Genomic DNA, 19,350 nt, shown 5'->3' with positions numbered 1-19,350 from the left:
ATCCTGTGACAGGACAGGCACTCCAGAAGATCGACATACCTGGTCGACCCGATTCCCTTGCATTCCACCCCACATGTAGACAGCTTGCCACGATCTGCTACGGTGCGACCAAGAGTGCGACCGTGTTGGTCTGGGAGGTGAGGGAGGACAGATCAGGAGTCCTGCAGAATACCGTAACAAAGACGGAATACGAGGATGATGCAGGTTTGCATTCCGTTAGGTTCTCGAACAACGGAAAGCTCCTCGGCGTGGTGACACCCTTGCTCGTAGCTCTTCAAGATGCAGAGACAGGCCAAATACTTATGCATGTGGCGAAGATGAGCGAAGGTCTCCGCCTCACGGGTCTACTCGCATTTAGTTCGAACGATGAGAGAGTCCTATTTGCTTCCGGCGACATTCCCTTCCCGACTGCCAGCTTGGGGAGTATATATTCAGGTCGAGGCCCTGCAAAAGTGTACTCCTTTGACTTGGCAACAAGGCGACAGGAATGCGTCAACCTCTCAGTTGATCCGTCTCACCGTCTCTGGCTACTTGTTGGTTCTTATGACGGATCTATGATTGCCAGGAAAGCGCCTCATAGTTTCCTTTGGGAATTCACCCGTGGCGAGGTCTTACGCGGTCCGCTCAGGGGCCATCTATGGAACACAAGGACCCTTTGCCTCTCGCGGGATGGGCGGTGGCTCGTTGATGTCTCCTTCACGAACACCGTATGTGTCTGGGATACATCTACAGGGAACTTGATCCTAGGCCCCTTGATGCAGCCGCCGAGCTCGGGAGCGACACATATCAGTGCAGTCGCGTATTCACCGTTGAAAGATCGCATCGCATGTGCTGACTCCAATAATGTCCATGTATGGAGTGTCGACACTGAGCGGGTTGCACTGTCGTCGGTATGTTCGGTGGGCTGCATGGAACACCCTTGTTCTGGCGAGCTGATCAAGGTATCTCCCCGCAGGTCCCAGACGAAACAAAGGTCCAACCGCTGATTACCCCAGGCCGCGTTGCTATAGATAGCGTCCATTGGTTCCTTGACGGGCGCCATTTCATCACTAGCAGCATGGGTGACGACTACATCCGCACATGGGATGCCGAGACTGGGGAGCAAATCCGCAAGTACTTCTTCCGTGGCGGCTCGTGCATTGCTTTATCCCCCAACGGTGCATTGCTAGCAGCTGGATCCTCGTGCTACTTCGGGTCGATCATGTTCTTCGACACCAAGACGGGTGTCGAGCATCCACATTCCCTCGACGGCCTTCGTCGAGCGTGTCGCAGAGTGAAGTTCTCTCCCAGTGGTACAACACTCGCTGTGTTGCTTGACGGCACACATGATTCGAACCTCTGTTTCGTTATGAATGTTCTCGGCGACCCCAAGACGACCTTTGTGCAACACCCATCCAAAGTCTTGGATGTCGCATTTTCGCCGGACGGAGACCAGTTTGCGTCCATCACCACAGACGACGGCATCCTCGTCCGCAGTACTTCGTCATTGGAAGTTATTTCAAAGGTCTCATACACAGCATCCGACGTGTCTAATGCTCTCCACTGTATCTCTTTCTCACCAGATGGTCGACGCCTTCTTGTCTGCTCGAAGGGACTCTTGATATTGGACCTGAGCACGTGTCAGAAACTTCTTCATCTTTGGGCGAACCACCAGGATGTCCAGGGTGTGTTCTCGCCTGATGGGCAGACCTTGTTGTGCGCAGGGCATACTTCTTCCCTTCAAATTTTGAATGCAGTCACCGGCATTCCGTTGTGGCAGGATGAGGCGGAGAAATACACGTGCTCCGCGTTTTCACCCAGAGGAGAAAGGATAGCTGTTGGTTATCAGGACGGTGCCCTCAGAGTATATGAAGCGTCGATGGGTCGTGTGCTTCTCCCGAAAGTTTGTGTCTGCCTTGCTTTCTTTCTCGACTCCATCCTGATCATGTTATCCGCAGCGAGCTAACTCCACATCAAAAGGGGGCTCTTCAGACGACGAGGTCGTTAATGTCGCCAGGGTGAGCCAAGTCCACTTGCTACACGCAGATTGGACTCCTAAATATGTTTCCATACAGGATCAGCAGAGTCCTAGGCCGGGACCATCGCACCGAGGGCTTAGCCTAGCTGATGCAGACGATGATTCATTCATGAATGTGCGTTCGTACCCCTTGAAACTCGTAATATGCCTGCTGATCAGCGACACAGATGCCTGCGGTTGTTATGAGATCTGCTCCCGGTGGTTCTCAAGCGCACCAAAAGGGCCCGTTCACTCAAAGGAAGAATAGCGGAGACAAGAACGAGTCGGATGAGGAGCCGCGCCGTGGACTCATTGCCCGCCTCACATCGCGTCGCAAGTCTCATGCGCCCGCTTCGGATGAGGTCAACGATGGCCATCGCCGCATGTCACGCATGCTTGAGCTCGTTAGCGTTGGGCGGGCTAATCTGGTAAGGGGATGCATTGTGGTCACGTCGCTTCTTTAACAGTATTCCCTCTCCTTTAGCGCGTGATGGCTGCCGGACCAAGTGAACAAGGCCATCTCAGGGGTAGACTTCGGGAGGGAGAGTTTGATGAGAGCTCAAGCAGCCCTTCTCCTCCCGCGTCGACTCGCCATCGAGTTGAGTCCCCCGAAGTAGATGGTCATGGACCCAGGAGCAATACGCCAAGCAGCGACGGGCTTAAGGATATATTGTGTTACTGCCTGTGTATACCACGCTGCCGTTGAGACCCTACGACTATGCCATTCAGCTCTAGCGCACGATACAGCATGTGTACATCCATCACTGAAAGTGCATGCGCCAGTGATGTTCTCGGAATGTATGCATGCCCCAAAATGCTATATATTCGACATGAATGGGAAAGGGTCGTGAAGATTACAGCACAGAAGACGCAATGGTCACTAAAGCATAATCTCGTGGAACCTGTACCGTACAGACGCAACATGAAAGCGCATATAGCCTTCTTTAAAGCTCGTATATGCGTCGCTTGCTCGCTCATCACCCTCGAGGACCTTCAATATTTGACGATTGGCGCGAATAGTCTCGTCGGCGATGTCTCTAAGTGCTGAAATTTTGCTCGTCCCCTTGATAGCTGCCCTACGCGAGATGTAGTTTGTCGTTTCTCCAGCAAGCTCCTCTTTGTAAAATGACATGACGTCGCTGTGTGTATGTCAGTTATACAGACCTAAACAAACAGCGCTGAAATGAATTGCAGTTAACGTACTTTGTGACGTTGATCATAAGCGTCAAGTCGGGAAAGGCCTGGACGTATCGCTGCAGAGGTACATCGGCCGGGAACATCATGACCAGGTATGCATCAGCTACGCCTGTCAAACTCCGTAGAAAGTACGGATACGATGGTGCATTTTCAGATGGCTAAAATAACCCGCGAAGAATTCAGCCTTGGCCTCCGGACCACACTCGCTAATCAAATAAACCCACCTTGATGGTTTTGCACTCGTCCTCGAGAACACACCCAGTTACGAAGTTGAGAACAGAGGTCGTAATCATCGCAGCCTGCGCGGGCGGATACACGTTCCCCACGTCTCTAAACGCCTTCGCCGCAAACACGAGCTCAGCATCTGCCTGCGTCTCTCCGTTAACGAACCGGATCGGAAAGCTGCGCACATCGTCGGTATGCGTTTCGCTGATGTCGTCGATGTACGTCGCTGCGCCAGTGAACATAGCGATGTACACTTGCGCCCGGCGGTCGTTGAGGTGCGAGTAGGCCTGCTGGGCGATCGTCACGCCGACAAGGATGGCGGACGCCATCTTGGAGGAGGCGGCGTTTGGGTAGCCCTTGTCTGAAGCATAGTCATAGCAATCCTGGAGGAAGACCGGGTCTATGGCCAAACTGGCCGAGGACGGATAGACCATGCCGTATTCGCGAAACATTTCATGGTATATATCACGAATGGCCTTCAAAGAATGTTAGGCGTCGAAGAACAGAGCCGTGATGATGGTCTTACCGCAATGTCTACGGAAGTTAACTTTGGAGAGGCAATGTATTCAGCAGGTGTGTTTCGCATGCTGGCCAGAGGACAAATGGGTAGAAGGGCTTGGATATACCAGTACGCTCATACCAAGCACCCGCTTTTATAACCTCTGCAAACACTCCACCGTGGGTCTTGCCTCAGACGGTTACAACTGAAACCTCCACGTAAAGGAACACACTCGTATAGCCTCATTCGCCGGACTTCCTGACGTCCATTGGAGCCGTGTAGGGAACCTGGCGAATCATCGCCAATACCCACCAATGCGATACCAGAGGGCGATATAGAAGCTCCGGATAACTTGGGTTCACCTACGCTATCTGCAAAGGGCCGGCGCAGAAAGGCGGGTAAGTAAGTAACTGTTTCATTATCTTAAGCAAGCGGCTTACCTGATGAACTTGTAGTTTCCCGATGCAAGCTCGCACATTATCGTGTTATCCAGCTTGCAGGAAGCCAAGTGCCTGAAACGTCGCACATTTAAAAATTCTAGGGAGAGAGAACGTTCCTTCGTGCCCGGTCCGGCTAACGGACCATTCCGAACCAGTCGGGTGTGCAACCTCGAGTATGGTTTCATCAGATAGAAGGAAGATAACGTCCTGTGCAAGAGTAAGAGAAGTGAGATTAGGGCAGAACCTTGAGAAGGAGCACGGAAAACGTTCGAATGAAGCACGTATGACACAAACCATGGCGTCACCGACTTCGAGCTGTTCTCAGAGAAACGCATATGGGGAATTGAGGATGAAGGGAAAATGTATAACAATCCGAAACGATGACTATATGCGCGACATTAAACGTTATGACATGAAGGCAAGATAACGAGAGCAAGAAAAACCGAGAGATTATGTAGATGGGGAAGAAAGGAGAGAGAGAAAGCGTCACGAGACGTGAGTGTATGCATATTCTGATAAACGCGCAGGCCAAGGACCAGGTTGGGAACAGGATGTGTGGATGCGTGCAAGAGACCAGAGAGCATCCAGAGGACGACCAGAAGATGCCAGTGCTAGATGTAAAGAGATCGAAAGCGGGACAAGAACATCTATTGACGTCCAGACTGATGCGTATGAAGCCGAATGAGCGGGGAGAACACGAGAGCCGGAGAGTGGATGAGAAAACATGAATTCCCACGGGTAAAATGGCGACCGAAGCTCCAAGTCGTTCAGCAGATAATGCACCGACATCCGCCCGCACCCTCCTCCGTCTCCTCTGGTATCGCTGGACCCGTTCCACCGACAGGTCCGCCCGCACCTGCAGCGGGTACACCAGCCGTACTCCTCCTCCGCATGCTCAGCCTGCTTCTAGCCCTTGTCCCACCGCCTTCCTCCCCAGTGCCCGGTTCAGATGGTGGAGGCTGGAGAGACTGCCGACGGACACCAACGCTAGCGAGGGCAGCGCTAAGGCGCTTCTTGTTCTTCCCAAGTGAGTCAACACCCTCCGGGGGAGGCGCAAACGCGCGGATCGAGAGGTGAACGATTGTCGCTGTAGGCACTGCAGCGCCTGAATGAAGTGGATTGGGGGTCGATGGTGTCGTTGGTGTGATAGGCGGTAGGGAGGAGGGTGGGACGGCGGTGTGTTGGGCGGGGGAGGAGAGAGCGGTAGGGAATTTGAGGTCTAAAAATGAGCGATAATGTCAGAAAAAATAAAATATCGTAATAGTATAGAAGATAGGGGCAATACGAGGAAAGATAAAACGTACGGGAAAGAGTGTCTTCATCCTGCAAAATTTTGCCCAGCCAGAGGATGCGTAAGTAAGCGGGAGCAGGTGGGCGCTCGTCTTCCCAGTCTGGAAATGATGTGGATGAGATCCGAGCGCGAAGCAATATTGGGCCAGAAAATAGCAAGGATGATTCCATCAAAGGCAAGAAAAGAGGGCCGTCGACGGAAAAAACAAAGCCAGCACCATAAATGCCGTGAAAGGTCAAGGGTATCATATGAGCCAGCAGGGAAACACCAAACGCCATCAGAATCAGAATGGAACCTTCGAGGGAAGCGAAAAGGGCGCACCCGAAGACCACGAGCTCCACACGAGCTCCTTGACGCGCCCGACACTCGTCTCCGGGTCGAATGACATCGTCCGTCGCCGCCCTGAGACGAGCAAAAATGTAAGGAAAACCTGAGGTGTCTGCGGGACGGGCTCGAGTTGCAGCTGATTCTGTGCTTGAGATTGAGGTTGCTCTGGCGACTGCGTTTGTGACTGTGCTTGTGATTGAGGTTGAGGGAGCATCTGCGACGGCGCCTGCGGGGGTGCAGCGACGGCGGTGGCGTTTTGTCCCTCTGCGTTGCTGCCGTACGTCGACGAGACGCTCGCGAGCGGAGGCAGCGGAGGGTATCCCACCCCTCTCTGAGTCCCTCCGTTTCCGCTGAAGTTCCCTCCGTTCCCACCGCTCGCCGCTCCGTTGCCAGCCCCAGCTCCTCCTCCTGCTCCATCGCTCGCATGAGGCTCGGTCCCGTTCCCGTTCATTCCGCCTCCGCCGTAATAACTCTCCGTGTCCACCCTGGTGAAGCTCGTGCGTGCGCTCGCGCTCAAGTAGTGTCCTCCCAGTCCCAGGCTTGCCACGCCCAAGTGCTCCCCAAACCCGTCGGGCCCGAGAATGAACGCGTTTATCGGGAACGGGTTGCTCGATCCGTGGGCAGTATAGGGTCTATCCCGGGAGCGTGCGTTGCGTTCCGAGAGAGTGAGCGTGTGCTGCTGGTGTTCGAGGCTTGGTGAGGAGGGCGAGTGGGGGAGTGTATAATGGGGTTCTTCTGCTCTTGGTGGTGATGATGATGCTTGTGCTTGTGCTGGAGCGGCACCGAGTGTAGGTGCTGAGATAGGGGACAGCTCAAAGGACGGTGATGTGGGTGATGGTGAGGATGAAGGATGCTGGTGGGCGGCACTCATGGTGGTGTGACCTCGACCACGCCGTGGAGTCTGAGGGATGTAGGTTGGAAGGAACAGTGTGAAAGCGACTGATATTCAAAAAGGGCGCGGACCCGGACCCGTGTGTGTCGTGACGGGCGTGGCCGCGTGCACAGCGTGACGTGCGGGTGGATTCGCTGTTGTTCTGGTGGAACACGAATTGTCAATTGCCTCGTCGTCAGTCCAGGCCCCGAAAAAGCTGTCTAGTAACCCAGAACTGTAAGCCTGTGTGTAATGCAATCAAGTAACCAAGGCAGAATGGGCTCACCGGTCTGGATTTGATTTCAGGCCGAGGCGGGGTCGTGAGAGGCCCGTTCCGAAAGTTGCCAGGTAATTTTTGCCGTTGGAAGTTGAACAGCGGGGAAGGATGGTCAGCCGGTGCCTGACTCTGCTTGGGCTCCGCCGGCGAGGCTGAGCGCATTACGCACCTTTGAACCTGTCAATCACCACTCCTCGGTCAAATGGGCTTATCCTAGCTCAGTCCGATCCCCGATGTTTTCGGCTGTGATGACGGATGGACGTCGGGCGGTTGGATGGATGAGGATGAACGCTGGCTGCTCTCAGTCCGGACCGTCGTCTACAATAATATGGTGGACCACAACAGCGGCCTCGTGCGTCCGTGGAGTTCGTGTGGGATCGATGGGCACGAATATGTTCAAGCTACTGGTGTATATATGGAGCGCCCCGGCTGGTCGCACTTGCTCTTCCCAACTCACGATTCAAAGGTTCCGGTGATAATCGAGCTTCGAATTCGTTTGATTGATTAAATCTCTTTCTTATTGATGGTGGGCTAAGCAAAAACAGCTAAAGCTCACGACCAGATAGGTCTAAACTCTCAATCACCTGTGCTCGTTAACGTGAATTATTCAATATGGTCAAGGACATCTGCTGGTTGCTGGGGTACAGACGAACCAGCCCAGGTACGTGACGGGAAGGGCGTAAACGTCATGACGAGTATGGACAAGTCGGCGGAGGTGCGCGAGCAGCACGGACGCGGGGTAGGAGATGATTTGTTACAGCCCCGAGCTACGCCGATGCCCTTTTGAAGCCTTTGACGGCCAAGACACTAGGACACAGCAAGGAGGTTGTCGTCAACTGACCTTTTACAGCCTCCGCCGCTGGGTGGTTCGAGCCCGACTATCCTGGATATGTCAGCCACACGATAAGTTAAAGTTACGGATCCTCTCCCGAACAGAGACTCCTGATTTTGTGCATTGCCATCCTGCCACCACTGTATAGTCCCAACCAGTATGATTCTTGCGGGCGTGATATATTCTGCCTCGTGCAAGATATTTGTAGACAGCATGCATTCAGAAAGTTCGCAAGAAAGTTCGCTGTCTTTACTCCTCACTTCATGCATCATGCATTCGTTTCATGCGTCGTTGATGGAAGAAGACAGCGGTTCTAAAACCTCCGTGACGCAGTGCGGGGTAGACTCAAAAAATTTCGGATTTTCTTTATCCCTTCAGCCTGCTACAAGTAGCAAGTACTCTCATGCATACACCTCATGGACATCACCGGGCCGGTTTGCATGGAGGTGTGGATATGTTGGGAAGAACGTCAGTAGGCAGTTTCTACTACACCTGTGCCTCGATCGCAAAGCTTGGAAGAAAAGATAACTGTCGTCGGCTCAGACTGTTTCGTTCGTGATCCGTTGAATTCCTTGACAAAATCTGATTCCATTGCGTACACAGGATAGAAGAGTATCACACTACACCCTGCAAAGCGAGTAAAATAGAAAGATCAGACATCTCGCCGCAGCGATACGACTCCTACAACCCAAGAAGCCGACCGAAGAACCCAGGCCTCGAGGCCCCCGCCTGCTCGTCTGCATACCGGACGGTGATCCTCCCGTGCGTCGTGTCCGCTTCAACTTCATCGCCCTCCCACTCTCCCTTGAACAACGAAAAGTCGCCGACGAACCACATGCTGACGCCATCGACGACACTCAGCTGGGTGCTTTCCGAGGCAAGCTCGTCGGAGAGCTTGATGGAGCTGTGCTCCTTCTTGAGCCTAAGAAAGCCGTGGAACGACCGCGGAATCTCGACCGTCAACGATCCATGCGGCGATCGCACCTTGAGATGGAACGGCGGAACGGCATCTGCAGTCCTCTGAAACGAAACAAGATGAAGAATGACGTTAGACGAGGTTTCCAGTGCAGTCAACAGCAGCGGGAAATGCGATCGTACCACGCGAATGTTGACGGTGCCATGTTCAGACGAGGCTTCCAGTAGCGTGCGGTTCCGCTTGACGTCGTCTGATTCATCTCCCTGTGGCGGCAGAAGCAGGATAGCCGCAGTGACGCTACCGTGCTCTGCCCGCAGCCGCAGATTCCTGCGGTCCATCTCCGTCTCACCATCTTCGAGCTTGGGCAAGACGGACACGGGGATGGACATGGAGGGGTCAATGGCATAGGAACCCTTGAGAGAATTGTACTGTTCCGAGATGTATAGATAGTTGGTAGCTCGGGGTCGCCGCCCTATGGGCTCGGGTGAAGAAGCTACTTGGCTATAAGACGGTGGGAGCTACAGCCATGGTGAGGCCTCGAATAGTGAGATGATGAAGAGGAAACGTACATCACTACTTTGATCTTCAGCACTTACTGCCCTCTTTCCGTCGTCGATGGGGGCCACTGGCAACTGAGAAGAGTCAAATACACCTTCTGTGATAGTCATGGTCCCTTGAGTTGCTATAGATATCTGGAGATAGTAATCCGAGTGTACTGGGACGGAAGAGAAGACTCAAAGAAGACTATCCTGTGCCGCAGCCACCAGCGCAGTCGTATGATGGACGTTATAGGGGCTCTGGCTGCTTTCGGATGGCACCGCCACCGACAGCTCTGGAACTTATAGGCAATCCCTTGTACGGTCAACCCAGTTCTGGCTGGCGTTGGGCTGGCCTTGAACTTGGCCTTTAATGCTCATGTCGCAGGTCTCAAATCAATTCCCGTACACTGCAGATGTAAGGACAAATGGCAAGAACAAACCGATTGGCGAAGCTCGACAAATCTCGGGGCCGACTTTCCCCGAGCATGTTTGGCGTGAAGTTGGACCCACAAACCCGCATTTCCAACCAGCGCGCCTGTCGTCGACGCCATGCACCACCATCATCGATATCTACGCCCTGACCGCTGTTTTGGTCTGCCTCGACCTGCAACTCGAACGACAAGCCCATTCCCCGCATGCCATCAGACACACACTCGACGCCCGATGTGGATGACCCACTCCGGCCCTTCGTAGGCCATACAGGAAAAATCACTGCCATCGAGTACTCTCCTGACGGCCGACTCATCGCAACTGCATCAGAGGATGCTACTGTGCGTCTCTGGGATCCTCTAACGGGCCAGCAGTTCCAGAAGCTCGACACGACTTACCGAGCGGAAGGTCTTGCATTCCATCCCTCGGGTAGACAGCTCGCCACGATATGTGCAGCCAATGCCCACGCCGTAACGGTCCTGATCTGGGAGGTGAAGGAGGATAGATTGGGAGTCGTGCAGAATAGCATGACAAATACGACATACGATTGGCCGAACTCCACACACGCACATTCCGTCAGGTTCTCCAACAACGGCAAGCTCCTCGCTGTGATGACGTGTTCCTTCCTTGCCCTCCAAGATGTTGCAACAGGCCAGCCAGTCATGGATGTAACCAGGATCAGCTCATCCGTACAAGAAGAACTTACTATGGGCCTGCTTGCATTCGATTCGAACGACCGGAGTGTCTTGTTTGCTTACCGTTATGGCGTCCTCCCTGTCACTGGCTTGAAAGACGCCGTGTATTCAGGTGCTCCGGTATACACGTTTGACTTGGCGACAAGACAGCAAAGACCCATCAATCTCTCACTCAATCCGTCTCACCGCATCACGCCCGAGGTCATTTCCTATGATGGTACCATGATCGCCGGGGATGCACGTTACGGAACGCAGATTTGGGATGCCAACAGCGGCGAGGCATCACACGGTCCACTCAGGGGCCATCTCCAGAGCACAAAGGCCCTCCGATTCTCGCTGGATGGCCAGTGGCTCATTGATGTCTCCAGGTCAAACAGTCTGTTTGTCTGGGACACCTCCACCGGAAGCTTGGTTCTAGGTCCCTTGCGGCATCCACCAAACTTAGGAGTCGAGAGCACGTATAACATCACCGCAGCCACGTGTTCTCCGTCGAAACATCGCATAGCGTGCGTAGATGACTCCGGAAATATTCACGTATGGGACGTTGATACCGAACAGGTTGTACTGTCCTCGGTACGCGAATTCTGTTTTGTTCGTTTCAACAGGCTAACAGAGATATCTCCCCACAGCTCCCAGATAACACACAGGTCCAACCGCTAACCACCCCAGGACGCGTTGCGGTAGATAGCGTGCATTGGTTCCCAGACGGGCGCCACATCATCAGCAGTAGTATGTGTGACGACTACATCCGCACCTGGGACGCCGAAACTGGGGAGCAAGTCCGCAAGCACCTCTTCCGCGGCGGCTCGTGCATCGCTCTGTCCCCCGACGGCACATTGCTAGCCGCTGGCTCCGCATGCTACCTCGGATCCGTCATGTTCTTCGACACTAAAACGGGCGTCGAGCATCCACATTCTCTCGACGGCCTGCGCCGAGCGTGTCGCAAAGTGAGACTCTCTCCCAGTGGTACGACACTCGCTGTGTTGCTTGACGACACACATGATTCGAACCTCTGTTTCGTTAACAATGTTCTCGGTGACCGCAAGACGGTCTTTGTGCAGCACCCATCCAAAGTCCTGGATGTCTCATTTTCGCCGAACGGAGACCAATTTTCGTCCATCACTGCAGACGACGGCATCCTCGTCTGCAGTACTTTGTCATTGGATGTGATTTCAAAAGTGTCGTACACAGCATGCGACGCGCATAATCTTCATCACTCTATCTCATTTTCACCTGATGGTCGAAGTCTTCTTGTCTGCTCGTGGGGACTCTTGATGTTGGACCTGGGCACGTCTCAGACACTTCTTCGTCTTTATAAGGAATCCCCGGATGTCTGGGGGGCGTTATCGCCTGATGGGCGAACGTTATTGTGTTCAACGGACTCTTTTTCCATGCAGATGTTGAACGTTGCAACAGGACTTCCGGTTTGGCAGGACAATAGGCTACCGAGTCGCACATACTTTGCGTTTTCACCCGGAGGAGAACGGATAGCTACTGGTTTTGAGACAGGTCGTCTCAGGATCTATGAAGCAGGGACGGGTCGTATTCTCCTCCCGAAAGTGAGTGTCTGACATCCTTTGTCCCTGCACTATATCCTAATCGGTTATATCTTCCGTAGCGAGACAGCACATCGGATGAACACTCTTCAGGTGATGAGGTCACTAACGTCGCTAGGGTAAGCCAAGTCTACTTGTTGCGCCCAAATGTTATTCTCAAAAGTGTTTCCACGCAGGATGAGCAGAGTCCTAGGCTGGGACCATCTCGCCGAGGGCTTAGCCTAGCCGATGCAGACGATGATTCATTCATGAACGTGCGCCCTTAGCCCTTGAGGATTCTCGTTACATGCCTGTTGATCAGCGACATAGATGCCTGCGGTTGTTAGGAGATCTGCTCCCGGAGGCTCTCAAGCGCGCCAAAAGGGCCTGTTCACTCAAAGGAAGAATAGCGGAGATAAGAACGAGCCGGATGAGGAGCCCCGCCGTGGACTCATGGCTCGCCTCACATCGCGTCGCAAGGCTGACACACCAGCCTCGGATAGGGCGAATAATGACCACCACCGCATGTCGCGCATGATGGAGCTCGTTAGCGTTGGGCGGGCTAATCTGGTAAGGTGATGCCTTTTGCTCACTTCGCGTCTTTAACAGTATTCCCTCTTCTTTAGCGCGTGATGGCCGCCGGACCAAGCGAACAAGGTCATCGCAGAGATAGACGTCTGGAGGCTGAGGCTGATGAGAGCTCGAGTAGCCCGTCACCTCCCGCGTCGACTCGAAACAGGATTGAGTCTCCTGAAGTAAATGCTGAGGAGGAGAGGAGCCACACGCCGAGCAGCGGTGGGGTCAAGGATATTTTATGTTATTGCTTGTGCATTCCGCGTTGCCATTAAGATCTAGATGTCGCTTGGTCTACTGTATCTACTGCTAACGAGAAGCTTGTACCGTTGTCAGATGAGTATGCACACCTAGCAAGCCCGTCCAAACTTGAGCGGTGTGGAAGTTTCCTGTCCACACTAACGAACACATGGTCGGTTCTGTACACATGAAGAAATGGGCGTCACGAGATCTATGTCCCACACAAGCGATTAGAACATAAAAACGAGGAAATCGCAGTAGTACACCGACATCTACAAGGTCAACGATCTGAAAGCAAAGCCTTCCTTTGACCCTCGTAGCCAAACCGCTCTCTCTGAAGCGCCGAAAGATCACCTAAGAAACATCGTCCATGACGGTCACCCCCGACGCTCATGTCAAAGACCTTGATGGAACTCTGCTGCTTCTTCAAAATCCATGGAATGGGTACTGGACCTCGAGCGAGCTTTGAGATGGAAGGGCGGGATAGTGTCGGTTATTCGCTGAAATGAACCAGAGAGCAACCTTAGCCAAGGTGCCCGGTGCAGGTAAGTAAGGCAGAGTTATGCGACGTACCACAATTTTATCACAATACTACGATCAGATGAGGCTTTCAGTAAAAGAGCACCTGAAAGCTGTGCTGGTTCGAGCAAAGATAGCTGGTCGTTTGAATACGTTATGGTCTGCCGAGATGGAGACATGACTTGGCTGTATGACGATTGGACGATTGGGAGCTGTGGTCGTGTGCGGCTTTCAAGGAGAGGCGCGTTAGAGGGGATACTTACGCCATCACCAACACCATCAGGAGTCTCGTCATCCATCTATCGTTGACCAGTCCGGCTGGAAGCACGAAAATATGCGGCAGCAGCTTTACCAGCGAAGTTTGAACTGGGAGATGCGGTACGCGGGTCCGCTCCGGGAAAGGACAGCATGTCAAGGACGCAGGAGAGCTTGATGGAAGAACGCTGATGGCAGCGAGGGATCAGAGGTTATGACGGGTTGCATTTATGTAGGGGCTGAAAAGCGACATGAGGACGATGTAAAGGGAGATAATGGAAGGGGAAGTGAACACACCACGAGTAACACCCTCCTCGTCCCTTTCCCGCTTCGCCCTCCGCTGCTCCCGGAAGCCGTTTAGAGGACCCCGGTCATGCATCCACGGTGATTGCTAGTGCGTCCCAGTCACCCTTAGAAATGCCCGTGCTCCTCCACGTATGCGGCCTCGACGCATACATCGCGTGACGCTCGCGGTAGTCAAGTCCTGCAAGCACCGTGGAGCATCCGCCAAGATGGGGCGTTTTGAGTGAGCGTAATTGTCCAAGTATGCATAGTCCATCTGAGTTCATCAACTAATCGGCGAGTGCTCGTTAATAATGAGCACGGGTGTTATCGCGATGGGTTTGATTTTGACGGAAATACGGGAAGCTAGAAGGAGGACAAAGGAGATGATCCATTAGCACAGAGGTCTGGGAGCGAGTGACAGGTTGAAAGGACACACCCATTCGCATGTTCACCGTTATTCTCTTCAACATATAGACACGTTTGTTATACACTGACATGGAGAAACAAGCTACAAGGCCGGGGGGCCATCGGGCCGTGGTTGATTTCGGAGGGCACCGCCACACCCGCCAGCTCACCGCACTGAAAGTAGTCCGCTCTACTCTGCTCGAGGCTGACCACCTCTGACTAGTCTTTTGCCCCTTCCCAGACCTCAAATGAAGTCTCATCCTCATGACGATAATTATAAGAGAGAACCCAAGAATGAATCGATTGATGAAGTTCGAGAAAGCTCGGAACCAACTCTCCCCGGGCATTTTCGGCGTGAAGTTGGACCCACAAACCCACATTTCCAGCCGGCGCGCGCCTGTCGTCGACGCCATGCACCACCATCATCGCCATCTACGCCCTGACCGCTGTTTTGGTCTGCCTCGACCTGTAACTCGAACGATAAGCCCATTCCCCGCATGCCATCAGACGCACACTCGACGCCCGATGTGGATGACGCACCCCGGCCCTTCGTAGGCCATACAGGAAAAATCACTGCTATCGAGTACTCTCCTGACGGCCGACTCATCGCAACTGCATCAGAGGATGCCAGCGTGCGTCTCTGGGATCCCCAAACAGGCCAACAAATCCAGATGATCGAGACCCATTGGCCAGCGCACTCCCTTACCTTCTCTCCCTCCGGCCTACACCTCGCTACTATCTGCGCAGAAGGCACTCCGACGGACGCACCCGTTGGAAAGGTCATGCTCTGGGGGATAAAGGAGGATGGTTTAGGTGTTTTGGAGGACACTGTGATCAAGACAGAGTACGAGAGCAAGTGGGAGGTGTCATACTTAGTCAGGTTTTCGACCGACAGCAAGCTCCTCGCTGTAATGACATCGACGCTCATTGCACTGCAAGATACCGAGACTGGACAGCTGATACTGGAAGCGTACAAAGCGGAGCATGGATATCAGCTCTTCCCTCTGTTAGCGTTTGCCTCTAGTAACCAAAGACTCCTATTCGCTTGCTACGATCCGCCCGAAGATCCTCCTCTACTCTATCGTCCCCCACAGCTCTACTCCTTTGACTTGTCCACGAGGCAACAGACACACGTCAACCTACCCACCGATCCATCCTATCATCGGCATACGCTTGTAGCCTCGCATGACGGATCGATGATCGCTGGAGATGACCGTCATGGAATCCGGGTCTGGGAAAGCAACAGTGGCGAGGTCTTGCACGCTTCACTCAGGGGAAGCGATTATAGTGCCGCGAGCTTTTGCTTCTCACAAGATGGCAAGTGGCTCTTCCACCCCTCCAGTGCGACACCCATGTGTGCATGGGATACTTCTACGGGAAAACTTGTGCTAGGCCCCCTGAGGTCGAACTCCAGAAGAGATAGGGGGATCACAGCAGCTGCTTGCTCTCTACGCAAGGATTACATCGCATGCGCTGATTCCTCGAACCATATACATGTATGGAACACTGACACCCAACAGCTTGTATTGTCATCGGTATGTGCAACCTTTCTATTAAAGGCCGCCTAGGCGAGTTGACCACGCTAACGGTGCTTGCAAAGGAGCCGTCCCCAGGGGAAGAGAAGAGGCTGCTGACCACCCGGAACACAGTTCACTCTATAGAGTGGTTCCCCGACGGACATCGTTTCATCACCAGTAGTAAAGACGACGACTATATCCGCACCTGGGACGCTGAGACCGGAGAACAAGTCCGCAAAGACTTATTCCGTGGAGGTTCTCTCATTTCCTTATCCGCAGACGGTTCATTGCTGGCCGCTGGCTCAACATGTTACTTGAGCTCGGTCATGTTCCTCGACGTCAAAACAGGCAACGACGTCAAATACTCTATCGATAGCCCCGCCCGCGCATGCCACAAGGTGAAGTTCTCTCCAGACTCCTCGATGCTTGGTGTAGTGCTCGACGATCTGTTCGATCTAAACCTGTGCTTTGTCTTCGATGTGGCTGGTGACCCCAAGACGACATTCGTAAAAAATCCCTCACTAGTGTCTGACGTTGCGTTTTCTCCGGACGGGAGGCGCTTTGCGTACTCAACCACGCGCGATGGCGCCCTCATCTGCGATGTCTCCTCGATGGATGTCATCGCCAATGTTTACTCCCCGTCGTCTGAACCGAGTTACCATTTTGATTCTGTGTCATTCTCCCCCGACGGCCGACAGCTTCTCACTTCATGGGTGAGAGACCTGGTGATATGGGATGTTGGCAAGGGCCAAATACTTCTCCGTCCATTTCGCCCAGAGAGCAGGTTCGTTAAGGCCATCTTTTCACCTGATGGACAGACCTTGCTATGCTCGTTACACAACTCGGTGCACATAGTCAATGTCGCATCAAATGGAGAAGTCTGGAAGGCCAAGTGGGAAGAGAAATCAGTCTCGGTCTCTGCGTTTGCGTCTGCACCTGGCGGAGAAAGAATAGTGGTTAGCCTAGCAGATGGTATGCAAGGTGGTACGATGATAATCCTTGAAGCTGCAACAGGTCGTGTGCTCCTCGTGAAAGTCGGTGTCCATCTTTTCTTCTGTCCGAACCTTATTAACCGTTCCCCACTGTTGCAGCCAAACAGCTCTTCACAAGAAGGATCCGTGTCGAGTGATGAACGACTAAACGTGACTGAGGTAAGCCAATCACCTCGCTGCAGTTGTCGTGCCAAATATATTCTCGGACAGAACTTGCGTAGCACTAGGCAGGGGCCATCGGGGCGAGGGCTTGGTTTGGCTGATGTGGATGACGACTCGATCATGAACGTACGTTCTTCGCTCCCGATTTTCCACGCTTGCCCACTGATCGGCGACACAGATGCCTGCCGTTCTTCGCAGCTCAGTTCCTAGGCGCAAAGAGAGTCCATCTAAATGGCAGAAGAACGGCAAAACAACTCAAATGCTTGACGAGCCCCGCCGCGGGTTCATCGCCCGTCTCACGTCACGTCACAAACCTGGCACAAAGGCCTCGGGTGAGCCCGACACTGATCACCGCCGCATGTCGCGAATGCTCGAGCTTGTTAGCGTTGGAAGAGCCAATCTGGTACGCATGGAATCACCGCCCCGTCGCATCTCTGACTGTGTTTCTTATGCTCAGCGCGTGATGGCCGCCGGACCGAGTGAACAAAACCGTCGCAGGGACACACGTCATGAAGAGGATTTTGATGAGAGTTCGAGTAGCCCGTCGCCTCCAGCTTCGAATCATCATCGGGCCGAGTCTCCAGAAATGGGTGTCGATGAGCAGAGGAGCAGCACACCGAGTAGTGATGGGCTCAAGGACATACTATGCTACTGCTTGTGTATACCGCGTTGTCACTGAGGCAACAGGTGCTTATGAGAAACCATGCTTAGGCGTATGGTTTGCGTACATCCATCGGCCTCGTGTCCATGCATCTTTGATATATTCAATTATCAAGCCATCATTACCGTTCACCAGCTATATCTGCTTTCGACTTCATATGGTTGAGCATGAAAGAATACATCACGTAACTACAAAGGCTCGTGATGAAGTCCTTGTCGGATACTCGTTCAGAATCCCTTGGATTAATTTGCAGCTACACTCTGTCTTCATGCAATAGTTATTTGGCGCGGGTTTATCCACAAACCTCAAAGCCATCTTCCCGTTCCTGGTGAACATCGTGACCTCGCTCCTCTGTCATCCTCATACCATCCTCACTCCATCATATTTCGTACCATCCCCCATTTCGATGAGCGTCGCTGTCAAGCAGGACTCTGCATCGAGACGAGAAAGCTCCAACAAACCATCTTAAGACGACGGGGCCTACATGTTGAAGAGAACAAAACCGACGAAAAGATGCTCAGCATTGAGTCAAGAGATGATACGAACGCATATACCTCCATTTCTGATTTCGTTCGGCATCCTTGACGATGTAATACCATTATCAGCCATATGCGCGTGCGCTATCATATGCTCCCCTGCTCCTTTGGGGGTTCGTTAAAGAGGGGAACTGTTCTAAGGAATGCACAACTTCCCAACACTTACATGATACAAGCGAAGGTGAAGACCATGCTATCATTTGAAGCGTGCATCTTGGGCGGCCTCCCTTCGTCTTGACAAGCGTGCGCTTGAGACCTTGCCTTGAAAAGTACTGGTTGGGCGCTAAGCGCTAAAGCCTTGCTGTATGGTTGCTTCGGCCCGTTCCGGAACTCTCCCTACCACGTGGCCGATTGCGGCTCGGCGTGTGGACTCCGACGCAGGTGAGGGTTCGGTTGGCCAAATACAACTCAAGAGTGCGCCTTTGACTTTCTCATTCGCGTGATGACTTATGTCCTTGCTATGGGCCTTCAAAGCGTCAGAGGCATCTACAGCTGCAAACGGCCCCAAGAAATGAAACTCTGAGCAAGCTCAGTCCCGGCTTTCGCCGAACATTTTTAGCGTGAAGTTGGACCCACAAACCCACATACCTGGCCAACGCGTGCCTGTCGTCGATGCCATGCACCGTCATCCACGTCCCGCTAGCTTTCTCAGTCTACCTCCACCTCCAATTCGAACGAGCAGCCCGGTTGTAGGATGTCATTGGGCGCACACACGGCCATCAACGCGGACGACCTTCCCCGACCTTTCACGGGTCATACAGATAATATCACCGCAATCGAATACTCCCCTGACGGCCGCCTCATTGCGACCGCATCTCTGGATGACACAGTGCGTCTATGGGATCCCGTGACAGGACAAGCACTCCAGAAGATCGACATACCTGATCGACCCATGTCCCTTGCATTCTCCCCCACAGGTAGACAGCTGGCCGCGATCTGCTACGGTACGACCGAGGGTACGACCGTGTGGGTCTGGGACGTGAGGGAGGACAGATCAGGAGTCATGCAGAATACCGTAACGAGGACGGAATACGAAAATGACAAAGGTTTGCATTGTGTCAGGTTTTCGAACAACGGAAAGCTCCTCGGCGTGGTGACACCCCTCCTCGTAGCTCTTCAAGATGCAGAGACAGGTC

The 19,350-nt window shown here is 53.3% G+C and overlaps 4 protein-coding genes across 4 annotated transcripts; 1 reads left to right on the top strand and 3 right to left on the bottom strand.

The window, feature by feature from the left end:
- Positions 1-2,876: 2,876 nt before the first annotated feature.
- On the bottom strand, positions 2,877-3,852 carry CONPUDRAFT_62911 (terpenoid synthase; the record flags this gene model as incomplete). Its single annotated transcript, XM_007774214.1, has 3 exons — positions 2,877-3,135; positions 3,200-3,351; positions 3,418-3,852. The coding sequence occupies 3 exons, from the start codon at positions 3,850-3,852 to the stop codon at positions 2,877-2,879; spliced, it is 846 nt and encodes a 281-aa protein (XP_007772404.1).
- Positions 3,853-4,712: 860 nt separating this feature from the next.
- Positions 4,713-6,846, bottom strand: CONPUDRAFT_168293 (uncharacterized protein; the record flags this gene model as incomplete). Its single annotated transcript, XM_007774541.1, has 3 exons — positions 4,713-5,576; positions 5,662-5,748; positions 5,970-6,846. 3 exons carry the CDS (start codon positions 6,844-6,846, stop codon positions 5,125-5,127), a joined length of 1,416 nt encoding a protein of 471 aa, XP_007772731.1. The 3' UTR covers positions 4,713-5,124.
- Positions 6,847-8,516: 1,670 nt separating this feature from the next.
- CONPUDRAFT_146325 (uncharacterized protein) lies at positions 8,517-9,600 on the bottom strand. Its single transcript, XM_007774540.1, has 3 exons — positions 9,441-9,600; positions 9,054-9,389; positions 8,517-8,975 (listed from the first exon to the last, which is right to left on the bottom strand). The coding sequence occupies exons 1-3, from the start codon at positions 9,537-9,539 to the stop codon at positions 8,637-8,639; spliced, it is 774 nt and encodes a 257-aa protein (XP_007772730.1). The 5' UTR covers positions 9,540-9,600; the 3' UTR covers positions 8,517-8,636.
- Positions 9,601-10,045: 445 nt separating this feature from the next.
- On the top strand, positions 10,046-19,085 carry CONPUDRAFT_62407 (WD40 repeat-like protein; the record flags this gene model as incomplete). The annotated part of the gene is made up of 4 exons (XM_007774184.1): positions 10,046-10,247; positions 14,902-15,153; positions 15,960-16,118; positions 18,976-19,085. Coding segments are annotated over 4 exons (723 nt in total), but the record flags the coding sequence as incomplete, so codon positions are not given.
- Positions 19,086-19,350: the final 265 nt, after the last annotated feature.

This window comes from Coniophora puteana, assembly GCF_000271625.1.
Source record: "Coniophora puteana RWD-64-598 SS2 unplaced genomic scaffold CONPUscaffold_12, whole genome shotgun sequence".
NCBI classification, from domain to species: Eukaryota; Fungi; Basidiomycota; class Agaricomycetes; order Boletales; family Coniophoraceae; genus Coniophora; species Coniophora puteana.
The sequence above is the reverse complement of the archived record's forward strand: the minus strand, read 5'-3'. Positions and strand labels throughout refer to the sequence as shown.

Coding starts and splice junctions, on each gene's coding strand:
- CONPUDRAFT_146325 (XM_007774540.1), bottom strand. CDS start 9,539: ATGACTATCACAGAAGGTGTATTTGACTCTTCTCAGTTGCCAGTGGCC. Junction 9,390..9,440: donor CTGAAGATCAAAGTAGTGAT/GTACGTTTCCTC, acceptor CCATGGCTGTAG/CTCCCACCGTCTTATAGCCA. Junction 8,976..9,053: donor GCACCGTCAACATTCGCGTG/GTACGATCGCAT, acceptor GTTTCGTTTCAG/AGGACTGCAGATGCCGTTCC.